General features: G+C 39.8%; 2 protein-coding genes across 2 annotated transcripts in view; both read right to left on the reverse strand.

Moving 5' to 3' along the window:
- CDH16 (cadherin 16) overlaps positions 1–12,519 on the reverse strand; it is a gene marked incomplete at both ends in the record, with an annotated part of 32,967 nt that extends 20,448 nt beyond the window's left edge. The window contains 1 exon segment of the mRNA XM_084270044.1: positions 12,407–12,519. Within this exon segment, the coding sequence (XP_084126170.1) occupies positions 12,407–12,519 (113 nt within the window).
- A 19-nt stretch (positions 12,520–12,538) lies between these two features.
- RRAD (RRAD, Ras related glycolysis inhibitor and calcium channel regulator) lies at positions 12,539–15,517 on the reverse strand (the record flags this gene model as incomplete). Its single annotated transcript, XM_084270283.1, has 4 exons — positions 12,539–12,816; positions 14,110–14,314; positions 14,858–14,931; positions 15,163–15,517. 4 exons carry the CDS (start codon positions 15,515–15,517, stop codon positions 12,539–12,541), a joined length of 912 nt encoding a protein of 303 aa, XP_084126409.1.
- Positions 15,518–15,757: the final 240 nt, after the last annotated feature.

The raw sequence follows: 15,757 nt of genomic DNA on the forward strand, positions 1-15,757 counted from the left end.
AGGGAATGATCAGTAGCCAGACAGTAAATGTTATTTTAGATATCCTGAAATGCAATGAAAGCAACAACATATCTTAACTAGACCCAAATTTAATTTTCTGGTTTGCTTAGAAATAAAGACCAAAAAAAATTTCTTGAAAATGTATTATTGGAGTAAGACATATGTACTTTAATATTTTAACATATTATGATTACCTATATGAATTTTTTTTTTAACTAGGAGTATACAGCACCTAAACAAGAAATGGGGAGGATTCATTCTTATTCCCCTAGTACCAGTAAAGAATTCTTTCAGCTTTATTAGAAGTCATGTAGCAGAAGAATTTAAAGGAATCCTGATCATTCCCAACACTCCAGGAAAAAATATCACATAATACTACCATATACTGTTTTTTCTCAGCTGGTAATAGGTATCCTATTATGCTAGCCTAATCTATTTCAGGGAAACATTGCCTTGTACAAGCTTCACATGTCTCAAGTGATAAGTATGGTCACACAAATGTACTCTTGGACCTTACAGTCAAAAGAAAGAGAAAAGGAAAAACCCCCACAAACTGGAAGGCCCAACTCAAATCTACTGTGGAATCTGATTTTTTTTAAGATCTTATTTGCACTTTCAAATAAATGTTGTTTCTTTTTAAGACACAGACTGTTAACTAAAGAAGTCACATTCATGTTTTAAAACAGCCAAGCCTTCAGTAGCCTTAAACAGAGATATCTGAAAGGGGATAAGCATTTTTAAGTAATCTCAGTTAACGCTTATTCTTTAAATAGGAGAATGATCTTGCTAATGTAGTTGGTGCTGTAGTCAATAGTCATCATAATGCTTCAGCTATAAACTAGAAAGCTGGAAGTAGTAACTTATCAAACCAGAGCATTAAAAAAAGGAAGATTACTGTAACTTTTTTTTTTTAATATAAAGATTATTATTAGAGCTGTATAAAAATCCATATGTCTATTGAAAGGTGAATGGTGACGGAATGATATGTGGAAAAAAATTTTTAAGCCAACTATGCCTACTGCATGTCCAGTGCCAGAAAATTGGCTTAATTTGATCCCTGGTATAAACTAAATTAAAACTAAAACAATTTACTAAATTTAATAATTAATTAAAATTATCATTCCTATGATAAAAGGCAACAAAACCCATCAGTGAATGATGGGTTTGATTTCTCCTGTTTCATATCAGTACTGTACACTATTTTAAACCATCGGTATTATCCTCATGTCTTTTAAATGAATTGTTCTGAAGAAAAAAAATACTGGTTTACACAAAGAATAGTAATACTGAAATGGATGTCCTGATACCACAGCTGGTCATTAGAGCAGTAGCTCTGCAAATGCATGTGCACATGTTACTATGATTTTTATTCAAATGGCATCAAGCAAATGTCTAAATGTCAGCATATCAGGGAAGGGCAATATTGAAGCTGCCTTTATTAAAGCAGTCTATCAGATTTAGTTCCAACTGATTCAGTCTTTAATATGCATCAGCTTGTACAGGAGGGTTCCAGTCACTGAGACCTGTGATAAAAGAGCTTTGATAAATTCTGCTGTGGATCTTTAAACTGTTGTTCTCAAATACAGATGGCATCTCAGGTGAGGAGTATCTAGGTGTTATCTTTGCCTTATCTTTGGTGGGTTGGAGATTGAGTGGTCCAAGTCCCCCTGCTTACATTTAATTTCTGAAATTAAAATTGTTCCTTTGAACTCAGTAAAGCTCTTCTGCAGCATAAAGTGTGGCAGGAGCATATGCCTTTGTAGGACACTGACCTCTGATCTATTTTTAATCAAATAAAATGAAAGACTTTTCTGCAGTTTTGTTGTTGCTAATTGCATCCCAGACATAGAAACATAGTTTTGCATTTAGTCATTGAAATATTTGAGATGCTGGAAACAAAAATAATCAGGAAACCTTTACTGGGTTCATTTTCTTCATTTTCTGTCTGAATGAATCCATCTGTCAAAATATTCTTGTGTAAAACATGTAACATGAGGTACAGGTTTGGAATTTTTCTGTGCATAGCTTGCTAATTTGTACAAAATCCATTTTAAAATAGAACTGATTTTCCTTTTTGTGCTTTTTCAAGTTACTATATCTTTAATGACAGAAAAAATGCAGCTCTTGGCTAGCCAGGTCTAAAGGCAAACTTAGTGGCTCCATCAGCGTTAGCAGTTAACTCACTGTATTTGCCAGCAGGGCTGGAGAGGAAACCATTTTCCTACCACATGATTCTGGGAGGCATTTGGTTTTTATTATTCCCAGCCTCAGGACAAACCCTGAAGAAACTTCATGTTAGAGAAGTGGAGGGGGAATGAAAAGGAATGTCATCAAGCAGTGGCTCTGGAACTTAGAGCAACTGGGCCCAGATCCGTCCGTATTCCAAGACACACTTGTTCAACTAAATTGGAAGGGGTCTGAATTAGGGAGGATAAGCGAAACCTCATGACTCTCATCTTTAAGTTCAGTGCTCCAGCCATCCAAGCAGCAAGCATTTTAGGATGAATTGCTTTTGGAGCTTAAAAATTCCTGAGGTGTACTTAGGTCTCTTCTCCTGTGCTGCAAAGGTATAGGAATGGCACCTGGTGTTGCAGCACAAAACCAAACAGCATATGGGGACATAGAGAAGACAAAGAAGCTCCAGATAAGGTGGGATTGCATTACACCATGAATCTGCCTATTCAGCTTTTATGAGTTCTGCATCAAAGATGACAAAGCTTTAAAAAAATCATGGTAAGTACTGTAGGCAGAGCTTGACTTAGGGAAAGTGTGTGCTGTGCTGCAGATGTATAGAATCTTTTCATTTTTAAATAAAATAATCACACCTCTGGTGAGAGTATTAAGTGTCACACAGTTAAACTTAGGTATAAACCAAGTTGTTTTTCCACGTAAAAGCCAGTAGATTGATGTGAAATTAAATGTCATAAAGCATTTTTACCAAAGACGAAATAGAGAATTGCTTAAAAAAAATCCCAAACAAATCCCTAAATCTAGTTCTCATCCAAAAATCAGTGCTATTATTTCTCATTTGTTCTGCTTTAACTTGGAAGACAAGGTTTGGAAGCACTTTCATACTGGTTCTTTAACTTGCAAATGGATGCTTTCCACACATGACAGATCTCTGATACCGACAGTCTTAAATTCAATCACAAATTCCCAAGCTGGGGTTCAAAATTACGTGAAATTTAAGAAATATCTTTTATTTGAGCCTTTGTGTTCCTTATAGTTTATCTTTTCAAATTTTCCCTGTAGCTCCATAGCTAGATCCTTGATTTCTAATAGAAGTGAGACTCCAACATAATCATTCCTCTCCTAAAGGTGTAATCTGAGAGCAAAAATAGTTAAGCAAAATTTCAGCTATTACTTTGATAGATGAATTAGAATGATCCATTAGTATTATATCCCTTCTTTTGAAATCTAAATCTTAACTCAATCCTGCTCTGTGAAAGTTCTATATATATGTGACATTAAGTTTATTATTTTAATGATTTTTAACCAATGAATTGTAAGTGCTGAAGAAATTCCAAACTGGGGCCGAATGTATTATTAATATAATTCCTCTTTCTTACTCTCTTAGATACTTGATCTGTCTTATTTTTATGGCTCCCAAAATTAATTAAAATAAATTGGCAGTGGAGGAATTGTGTAGCTTTGGTTTTTATGAGTTTGCAGAACTATCATAGAATATTCTTGTTCATGTTTTTGCCTCAGTGTGATGGTGTCTTGCAGAAAGTGCTCTGCTATTATTTTGTTTTCAAAATGTAGTCCTGATCCTGCAAACATACCATACATTTTCATGAGATGACATAGAGACTCTTGCAGTGCCACATTCTATTTTTGTTTCCCTCATAGTATAGTAAGAACCCAATTCCCCACCATCAGCCTTTTCACTGTCCGTTCAGTTTTACACGTTCAGCACGTGCTGGTTTCCAACACCGGGGCCTAAATCTGCTGACTCTGTGGAGAAGAGCAGGATTGGTGCAGGATTTGCCCTGTGATCCTAATAACATTATTTGTGTAAATAGTACTCAGTTGAAAAAGGAATTATGAAGTTGGGTGTACAGTTAGCAATGAAAGTGCTGTGTCTTCTCTGCCATACAGACAGGGGTGGAAGAAAGGAGTGTTAGGAATCTCAGCTAAATTTCTTTTTTCTGTTCATCTTTATGGAAATTAAAAAGGAAAGTGAAGCACAGATATTAAAATGCAGTTAGTGTTCTTCATCCATTATTCACCAAGTGACCTTAATAAGCCATTTTCAATGCCATGTATTTTGTCATTTTTTCTCTCAGAAATACAGTTAAATTGAAGGAAGAGTACAGAAAACTGGCTGAACTGTATTGCTTTGGTTAACTAACCTCAGCAAAGATTTATTCCCTGAAATAGATGGGATTTTGCTGGATTATGGTAGTACCAGGTGGAGTTTTAATTAAACCTTTATCCTGCTGTTAGAAAGAAAGCTTTCCAATCAGTGAATTAAAAATAGCCCTTTCTTGGCCGGGGGGGGTTGGGGGGTGTGAGGTGGGGGGGGGTGGTGTGGTGGTGGTGGTGGAGGAGGAGGAAGGGAGGAGGTGATGCTTTGAGATGCAGGAAGTTTCCCACCAAACCCAGCATGAAAAAAACAAACCTTCTTCTTGAGCAGTTTAGAGACTTTTCCCTGGGTCTTCCTCAGGCACAACTCCCTGTTGAAGTCGGCAATCCCCATGCCACAGTTACTTATAGAAGCAGCTCAGAGACAAGTTAGTAGGAATTATGTTTTTATTCCTCCTCTGATTGCCCTCCTTCTTTCTGCTGCAGCCTGAGAACACCTGCATTTGGCTGTAGAGTTTGAGAAGGGTACAGCTGGCAGCAGGAGGTGATCAGAATGTACACACTGCACCCGGACTTCCAGGTCTTCTCTGGCCTCTTTATCCACTCTCTCCCATCTGCAGTTTCAGCAGTGAAGTCAGAGGTAGTTTGCTTCATAAGCACTCCAGCTTTTCCCTTGAATGGAAATACCAAGTTACATATAGATTTCATTTTAATGCTTTCTTTTTTGCTCAGTATTTTATGTAACTTCTTGGGTGCCAACATAAAGTCAGTCTTCCTGTGATACCTAAAGTAAAAAATCCTAGAAAAGTCAATGTAAAAAAAAATGCCATTTTATAAACATAATTTTATATTTGACAGTTGTTACCAAACATACCCCATCCTGCAGAAACCTGAAATTTTTGAGTGCCTGAATGCTTCAAAAACAAACTTACAAAATGCTGACTGACACTTATTAATGAGGAGGATATGAAAAATCTTTGCCCATCCAAGAAAGACCTGGAGTTGACACCAGGAATACTAATTTGCCTTTGCAATGTTCACAACATCCAAGCTCCTGTCAAAATTTGTCTATGGTTTGTTCTTTTGGGCTTGACATCTGCTCTACATCATACTCCCCAAATGAATACTGTATTAGCACATATTTAAGCAGACTCATTCAAAAAGAAATGTAAAAGCAGAAAAACATGCAAAATGCTTATGATTGCAGGGTCACTTCAAAGGCTGGAGATTTCCTTTTTCACCTTGGTGGGAGGGACAGCTGAGAGCAGCGTGAGTTTAAAGGGGTCACAGTCCAAGCCAGCAGAAGAGAGTTAACCAACTCCCAGTTTCTATGGTTAACATGAAAATGCTCCTTAATCCATCTTACTCTTGAAGGGCAGAATGTCACTTTGGGAGTGAAATAATAAAAATGTGTTAGTTAATTATTTACTGTGTAATTAAAAATGAACCAATTACTAATCAAGCCACAATCTGTAGAATTTAACTAAGAATTTCATTTACAGCCCATTTTCTGGAGGCTGAGCATAAAATTGTTCTTTAAAAAACTCCTAACACTTTTTTGGGTTTGAATACGTTTTTAGAACCTAACATGCTGTTTCCTAGAACCCTTGAAGCAGATCGAAAAAGAGTTAGATGTTCTGCTAATGAAATCTTTGGGAAGATAGAGGGTACATTGGGCATATTTGCATTCTAAATCTTTGTTCATGAGGACTTGGCTTTGAAGAGTCTTGCTCTCACCCTCTGATAGCTCAGCTTTTGCATACATGCCGTGCAGACATGCGTGGATACTGCAGTTCTCCAGTGTCTTGAAAAAGTACAAGGTGAATGGGAGGCAGTCTGCAGGAGGCATTTGTTTGCTTACTTGGTGCTGTCTACTGGGTTGGGGGTTTTTTTGTGCTTATTTCACTTCTGTTCCACAACTTAGATTTTTAGTGCTATCTTCTGGATTCCTCCACAGGATAAAGAAAGAAACCCAGTCCTGTGGGTAATGGCTGCATACAGACAGGGTCATTGTTTATTTTTCATACATGTGAATTGTCTTCACTTGCACAAGTGAAAGCTTCTTATCAGTGATGATAATAGTGTGGAACAGCCTAGCCTTATACATCCTACTTTGCTTATTTCTTTGCAGTTTGTTACAGACAGTGACTTTAGATCTGCTGCAGACTATCAAGATAAACACAGGAAACACTTGTTATGGATAAAAACTATTAAGTTCTGTGTTTTCTTTGTTTCTCTAACCAGTTTTTCCTTTTTGAATTTAATGGACTGCCACAGGGCTGCAGACTGTACGTTATAAACCCTGCATGGAAATGTTAACTTATAAAATAAAATGCTTTCATTAATTTTTTTCAAAATCATGGAAACTTTTCCATTGCTCATATCTTTCACCTAACTTGTTGCACTTGAGATCTCATGTTCATGACTTCTAAGAGGGATAGAGATCCAAGAACTCAGAGGGCAAAACAGTATGTGCAACAATGCTCCATAGACAAAAAAGATTTCCATTAAAAATACTATTGTAGGGGGGAAATGGGAGGTGACTGTCAGATCGTGGTTTTTCTTTTCTCCATGTGCAGATTAGTTAAAAATCTTCCCTTCTTTTTTTGCAGCAGTACCCCTGACATTCAAGGAGAGAATAATTTAATTTGCTATGCTGTTTTAATCAGGGACTTATGTGCAGCTAAGTCTGACATTTTTATCTAGACTATATTATGTAAAGCAATGAGCTGGGGGACCAGGTTCATGTTTCAACTGTTGACAGCTAGTGTTTTCCAGTAAGGCACACTGCAGCAGAGGGGTGCTGCTTTCCCCTTCCCAGCATACAGCTGAGCCACTGCTGCAAGGGTGACAATGTGTAACCATGGAGGCTGGAAAGATAAAATTGAAGCTGACATGAGAAGTGTGTGACAAAGAAGCCCTACTACTGAGATACCCATAGCTAAAAAATCCGTGAGAAAGTTGTTCAGCACCTGGTTGATACCCAAAGAGAGTTACATTATTCTTTCCATTGTAGAAGGTTGGTGAACACTCCTCAGCAAGTTCCAGTGACAGGCCTGTAATGAAGTGCAGCTGATGCAAGTTGGCACGGTTCTAAAATTCACCATATGTTTTAGCTCAGTGAAGATGTATTTCTGGTGCTTTATGCTTTTTGCATCCTTGATCTGCAAGAGTAATAGAGCGTGATCTCTTTCAGTTAGAACTGCAGTGTGAATTGCCCTAAACTGTTGTGGTGTGAATACCTGCAATTAGAAACATAAAAGATCCTTCTTGTTGAGCAGCCCAAAGCCAAGCAATGCTGCAGGCTTTACACTGAGTTCAACAAGCTTTGTAGCCAGCCTAGAAACACGCAATAAAATAAAGCATTTTCAACGTTGGTCATGTCCAATGCTATTTACAGGTTTTCTAGATCATCACTTCAGCTGAAACTCTATGGGAAGCCAAGCCTGAGCACAGAAGTTACGTGCTCATTTTGACCTAGCCAGCTTAATTAACATGGCCATGTTTCTTGCTACCTGGAGCTCCTGAGAGCTCTTGATTGAGGATAATGCATTACAGTAATCCAATTTAGATGTGACAAAAATTACTGTTCTTCTGCCAAGGCATCTACTAAACTGAAAACTGTCATTCCCAAAGTAAGGGTCACAGCCTTCAGTGGGACTGCAAGCCTTACAATAGTGTAATTATTTATGCTGGTGTAATGAGGCTGCTGAAAGAGGGACTTACTGCCAGAAACAAGCTGAGGAGATTTTTATGGGTCTGACTAAACTATTCTGACCAGGAGCACTTGCTCTCTGAACCCTGTCCTTTCTCCACCCTTGTTTCAGACCTTAGAGGAGCTCTTCTATGAGGGTGAGAAAAATACCTTTTCAAATGTATTCTATTTATCTCAGTCTTTCAATCTGCTAAATTTTAGTTCAGATTAATATTTTCTTTGGCTGCTGTGCTAAATATGGGAAGTATCAGAAAAAAATCTGTAGGACCTGAGTTGGTTTCCAATGATTCATTCAGACAGCACATTTATAAATAGGAAAAATGGGGGGGGAGAGGGGGAACAGGAGAGGGGAATGTATGTTCTATGTCGTTATGCCTGTTTTACCCAGTTGCCAGAACATTTTTGTGGTACAGAATTAACATTATTTTGCTGGTGAAGAACTCAGTGTTGAAGTAAATTTCTTAGCCTGCTTCCTACCTTCTGGTGCTAGAATGCTTAGTACATGAAGTTAAACAATGCTGTTTGCCTTGGATTCTGAATAGTGACTTAGAGAATTCTGATTTGGAGATAAGCATTTGTTTTCTTTTCATCTTTTACTTCTCTGGTCAGCATCCATGTCATGTTGCACATGGACAATTAATACAATTTATTATTTTTTATTTTAGAAATTAATAACTTCAGGAGTATTGGAGTTCAGATGTTCCCTTGTGCAAAGAGGGAATCAAACTGTCTATTAGAATGCTCGAGTTTATGAGGTAAATTATAAATTAGATGTTGGTCCTGGGATACACAAAAATCACCTTTGACTGCAACTGCAGATTCAGTGAGGTCTCTGTGATGTACATGCAATTAAATCCATACATTGAGTCTGAATAAAATTAAGAGTACTAAAGCAAATTTCAGCATAATACATATAAATCTTACCTCACTTTTTTTAGATTAGGTCTTAGCAATCTTTTGTCATACACTGGATTCTTAATCACTGCCAGCTCACTATACTTTCCTTTTCAGTAAAGAATAGCAGTTATGCAATGCTACTATGTAGATCATACCCTGTTTTCTCTAGTCCTATTTTCAGAAATTACATCTGAGTAGAACTACATTTTTGGTGATGCTAAGTCTTCCCCCAGCAGTTAACATTTTGTCTATATTTATGTGACATGACTTTACGCTTTGTGGTTTTGGCAGATGGAGGAATGATTTTCTTCACATTTTTCATATGGTGAAGAATTTAGAGGAGCTATTTTAGCAATAGCAAGCAGAGGAGACTTTGTTTACCTAACATATGTGTCACATATAAAAGGCAATGTCCTTCCACTGTAGTTGTTAATAACTAGCTGTTCCAAATGGATTTGTGCCAACACAAAATCCACCACCACAATTAGCAGTAATAGGAACTTCATCTGGCAGCAGCAGCAGGCAAGGCAGTAAAGATTAAATGACTGTGTGAACTGTCCCTCCAAGTTAAAACTGATGTACATTGGCAAAAAAGTAAGAAAACTCACACCACCGTTACCCCCTACACTCAGTTCTACTCTGGTAATAATTAGAGAGAATGCTGCTGTTTGGGACGTAGTATTTTTCAGAGGGAATAGATTTGCCCCCTTAATGACAAGAATCTGAGTATCCACATCTCTAGAACATCTCAAACTACAAAAACATATAGATGACTTTCAAATGCTTGAGGACACAAGTAGCCTTTTTAAGAAGGTTGGTTTTTTAGAGGCATTTGTCAGGTGCCTGTTACTGATTTCTAGCCGGTGTTGCACATGTACTTCCAGAAAGTCTGCTTGAAAATTCCACTCAATGACATCCAAGAAATTAATTTTTTTTCTGGGTAGAAAATCTTCCTGGAGCTACAAAATGTCTGCAAAACAGTATTCATGGTAATACTTCTGTAGCATAAAAGTCTAAAGCAGGTGCAAAGGCTGCAATAACAACAAACCCTCCCACTTTTCATGAGCCATGGCTGAATTACGCTAAACCCTATACAAATAAATGAATGAAAAAATAGTATAATGAGGATTTCAGTACTTTATTTTACAATATTAACTGTTAGAATACATGGTAGGTTAGACTGTTTATTGTCTCACAGTGTCCTATATGACATACTTTCAAAATATGAACTATTTTCCACGGTTTAAATGAGCCTCTAGCAATGCACTAGAGTACCTCAGAAATATTTTTGGTTGAAGAGTTTTCCAAACCTAACCTTTGAATTCATGAACACAATAAAATATCTCATTTGTAGGTCAGAGTGTGCAAAAAGCACAGCTGTTATCCATGACCTTGAGGAGGCTTTGCAGCTGCAGTTGTGGTGCAGCATTAAGAGTGACACCTCTTTGGAACATTTTGTGCTTTGTGAATGGGTTTGCATCCCTTTCCTTGTAATTATTATGGAGAGAACTAAATATCACAAGTCAAACATTTCAGTCCTGTCTTGGTCATTCTGAAAGCACAGGGAAACCAGAAGACAGAAGATATGCAAATGTCTGGGGAACACCATGTAGTTTTGCTAGTGATGTAACACACGTGTGTGAATAGGTGGGCATGTGCCAAATTTACGCACGTGAATTTGGACACTCTTGCTGTAGAGCTTTTAAGACTAGACCGCTTGCTTTGGTGTTGACTTTTAAAAGCTTCTGTGTAAATAGACACCTTGTGCCTGACAGTGGTTGATGTTCCAGTGATAACAGTTTGCCAGGAAACAAGGTTAGGGGAAAAAAGCCAAATCCAATTAAAATGTTTCATCAGGTGTTGGCATCAGGACAGAATTACTCACTTCAGACTTCACTGTGGACATAAAGACCTCTCTCCATAAGAAATGTCACCTGTTACCAGCAGCATATGCTAACCATTTAGGTCCACTAGCAGCACAGCAGGAGATGCTAATTCTGTAGAGCATTACCTATGCAAATCAGAGGCCATTTTTCCCAGTACTGACTTGAGTGCCCAAGCACTGGGCTAACCCAAGGGAGAGCTGCTCGTCTGAGTTCAGGGAAGCTCAGTGTAAGGCTTAACAGCTGATGTGATTTACCTGCTGTATGGGAAGGGTCAGCCCCTCTAAAATCATGGACAAACAGCACTCACAGGCAGCTGGAACAGTCCCTCTAAAGAACTGGACTCGGGGAGGGAAAGTAGAAAGAGACAGAGCTGTGTATGCTTTGCTGTGTTTTAGAAGTGAGTTATGGATGAAGTAAAAGAGAACCTATCCTATGAAGAGGAATTTATAAACCAAATGTAGCAAGTCCAAGTTTTTCCACGGAGATGTGATTGCTTTTTAACTTAATGAACAGCAAATAGGGAAAAGTCATAGAAACACATTAATTGTAACACAGTAAAATGAACATGGAAACTTTAACAGCACTGAAGGCTACCCTACACCACAACTGAAGCCTGTAATTCTTTCAATCAGCCTTGCCAGCCTGCTTTGAATTTCTTGAAGTGAGTGGAAGGTGGATGTAGACTGGTAAGATTAGAAAATTATACTGCTCCCAGTAAACAAAACACACAAACCAATTTTTTTGCCAGAACACAAGACCTCCAAAGCCCGAGAGGACATAAAGTAGAACACTGCAGGCTTCAATTTATCAGTATAGACACAGGACATGTACCTAACTGAAGGCATTATCTTGAAGCTTGTTCTTTCAGGGCTGACAAGAGAACTAGGTTCAAGATAAGCAATAATAAGGTCAAGGCACACCTTCCCAGTATGAGCTGTTGAAGTATAGTGTTCATAGAAGCAGGGCTTACTAGTTAAAGAAACTGTCTATTAAAGACTATTTTGATTGATCTTGTTCCAGAACTTTTAACACATGTAAATCTGCATAGTCTGCATGTAACATTTTGTAGCACGAAAAAAGGTCAGTATAAAAATACTGCTCTTTCACTAGGTCCATATTATGAGAAAACTATGGTTTATTATAACAGGAAATAATACTTTATTATAAAATTTGCATGTAAACAAGTAAGAAATTAATTGAATAACTGTTAATGGAAGTGCAAATTAACTTCATAAAATGGTATCTGTTCTGTATTTAAGTATATATATTTTTCCCCATTCTAATGTGGTTTCTATTGCCCCTCCCCACAGTTAGCTTTAAAAAGATTCATCACTGTTTACTTTATACTAAAAAGAGTGTACGAGCCTGCGTACAAGTTGAAGTTTTGCTCTGCAAACGAGACAAGTCTATGGTGATACTTATAACCATCCTTTCTTCTCATTGCTTCTCTGATATCCACTGGACAAGAGGATATATAACATATGTACACATGAAAGTGTGGGCGTGTCAAGCCACATATAGTTCATTTACTTCCACACATTGAAACTTGAGCCACTTGTCAATGAAGCTGACAGTGTAACTTCTTGACTTGCTTGTGCACCTTAAGGCATTAACAAAAGTCTCAGTTGGCAAGTCATTCTTCTTGTCACCACGAAGATCATCCATACAGTTTCTGTAAGAGTTGACCGCTTGTTCATTACCCACACGCAACATCTGGCCTTGCCAAAAGCTTCTAAAGCACAGATAAGTCATGACAAGACTTAGATTTTGCTTTGAAAGCCATCTTCTTATTGTTCTTTGCCACAATTCTGCCGAGGAATCGCTTTGCCTTTTTGCCTATGCTTTCTCTTCGTTTGGTGTTGGCCATTCTCCTGGCATTGTCTTCTTTGCTGTCTTTGCGAAGTCTGATTTGCCGAACAATTCCTTCGAACAGGTCCTTCACGTTGTGATGAAGAGCAGCTGAGGTCTCAATGAATTTACAGTCAAACACAACAGCACAGGCCCGTCCCTCTGGGTGGAAAGAAAGAGAGAGATGAGTGGAGAAGGACATTTTTTTCATTTATATACTGCTAGAAAAAACAACAAACCAAAACAAAAATTGACTCTAAATAAGAGAATTGCCTCCAGTGCCATGAAAGGGCTTTTACTACATGGTAGTAATGTGAAAAATGTCTGTTCATGGGTTTGTCCCCTTACTCTTCTTGGTTTTGTTGTGATGTGGTCAGAAATCTTAATTGACCAATGGCCCTGAATATAAGGCAACAACAGTCCTCTAGGCAGACCATCCCAGTATTGTTTAAGAGCTAAAACTGATATAGGAGACATGCTTGGATGCATGCTTGCTGTTCAATACAAAACAGTCTGAGATACAGAAAGAAATTACTTTCATTTCTTCTGGAAGTTTTTGAGGAATGATATACCTCTGTCTTGCTGTAACAAGTGAGAGTTTTCCATGCTAGCTACAAATGGAGCTGATGCAGTCCACAAGGTCAACAGATACCTAGAGGTCATGAAGCTGCACACCGCTGGATTTGACTGGGACTGCATTCAAAATGCAAGATGCTCAATGTTCCAGATGTAAACACTTAATTCTGGAACATTACTGCAGTGAAAATTTCCACATTCAACTTATAATATATAGTGGCAAAGTTGTAAACCTGACCAAAGCACTGATGTTGTGACTAGGACAGGTCAATCACACATTGCCACCAGCTTGGAGTCTCCTGATGAACTTGATGAAACTCCAGTCAATTCCCTGTGCAGGCATTAACACAGGGAACATGGCAAAACTAGACAGCAGGAGACATTTCATCATCAAGGCACCACTGCTTCAATATTTCAGAGCATTCACCCCAGTTGCAGGGGGAAGAACAAACAACAAAAATGCAACAAAATCCCAAATCACAAAATGTTTAAGCAAACTAAATTCGTAGTCTGTTGTTGGCAGTGGTTACTGTGTTCTAGTTACTGAAATGCTAGTTGTAACTACCTGAGAAGGTTCTCACTGAGCCCACCTGGAGAATGTACACAACACAACCTCAAGCTGCGTGAGCCTAGTCCCCCCAGCTCAACTCAGATGTGAGGGAATCACTTCCATTAAGAAAGAAGACTGTACGAGCTGTATGGGATCGCCCTTTCCAAAGGCTGCCTCAGTTCTATGCCATGGCACTCCTCTCCATGCTTCAAATCAGACATTTTTCTATGTGTGAAGAATTTCCATCAGAGCATTTCTATTGGCCATGATCCTCCCTGGGCTTTGCTAGTAATTTGGACATGACTGTATAAATGAATAGTGTCTCTTACCATCAACTGAGACTTCCCGGGACCTGACCAGGTCGCTTTTATTGCCCACAAGAATAATAGGAATGTCTTCTGTTTGCCTTGCTCTTCTTAGCTGGATTCTTAGCTCAGAGGCCTTTTCAAAACTAACTTTGTCTGTCACTGAATATACAATAATATAGGCATCTCCCATTTTCATGCAGTGGTTCTGAAGCCATTGGCTGTCATCCTAAAACAAAAGGCAAGAAATAGATTTATTGCACTGAAAAGTCTATTCAGCGCTGCCTGATTAATGATTTAGTTGCTGTAAGCACCTTAAAGGTATTTTTCTTAGCTTTTAAAATACAAGTCAGTTACAGTAAGCTAACCTCCCACTTTTTAAAAAAAATATTTTATCGAAAATATATTTACAAACCAAAATTATCTTGTTTGCAGAAATAATATCAGGTCTGTACCGATCAGATCATTAATCTCTTAACTTTACAGTAATTTCCTGGGCTGCACATGTAAGCTGCTGTTTATTCAAAGCATTAAGGCATTCACATTACAGCCCTATTCAGATCTTTTAATTGCCTGCCTAGCTACAAGAAATTAATTGCAGGAGAAAACGAAGGTACTACGAACTTTAATCTTCACGTCACTTTAACATTACTGATCTGATCGAAGAAACTGTAAGACATAGTAGTTTCACTCCCCCCCCCTTTTTTTTTCTTTTTAAGACTGAACCACTGACCAAGCTAGATAGAAAAAATGATCTTAAATCTGTACGTACCTGCTCCCATATATCAAACACCACGAGAGATGCTTCTTCGCCATCAACTATAATTGATCTGTCGTATGTATTTCCTACGGGGAAAGAAAACAAAAAAAGAGTTCAGACCAAAAAGTTCCTCTCCATCCCCGCCGGCTGCCTGGGAGGAGGTGCCTGCAGCGGGATGCCCGGGGAGGCGCGGGCGCTCCGGCAGCGGCTGCGCTGCTCCGAGCGGCGGGTCCCCGGGGGACCGCGGTCCGCCGCCGTCCCCCCCACCCCCCGCCGGGGCGCTGCCTGGGGTGCTCTACGCCGCCCCTCGCCCTCACCGGCTTCTTCCGCGTCCGCGCAGTCCTCCACGCCGCCGAAGATGCGGGCCAGGCTGGTCTTGCCGACGCCGTGCTCGCCCAGCAGGATCACCTTGTAGAGGTTGCTGTCGGAGTCGCTGCCCGAGGAGATGACGGAGTCGGAGGAGTCGGAGGCCCAGCTCTCCCGGTGCTCCTCGCCGGGGCTGTACGAGGTGCAGCGCACCAGGCCGGAGAGCTCGCCCTGGGGTAAGGCGGCCCGCAGGTCCCGCTCGTCTACCGGCATGCTGCGCCGGTGCAGGTGCTGGTGCGCGGAGAAGGGCATGCTGCCGCGCCGCTTGTCCAGGTACCGCAACTTGTCGCCGCGGTTCAGAGTCATGGGGGTGCCGGGCTGCGGTCGGAGGGGAGAGAACAGCTGTCAGCACCCGCCGCCCCTGCAGTGCCCCTGCTGCCACAGCGCGGGTGAGCCCCGCTGTGCCGCCCGCAGATCAGCGCTCGCTTACCTCGGGGCGCTCCGCGGAGGGAGGGAAGCGGTGAGGGTTTCCCCGCCGTTACTCGCCCGTGCCGCCGGAGGAACTCCCTCAGCGAGTGCTGCCGCTACCTCGCTCCTCGCCCCTAT

This window comes from Gallinula chloropus (assembly GCF_964237585.1).
Source record: "Gallinula chloropus genome assembly, chromosome: 13".
Classification (NCBI taxonomy): Eukaryota; Metazoa; Chordata; class Aves; order Gruiformes; family Rallidae; genus Gallinula; species Gallinula chloropus.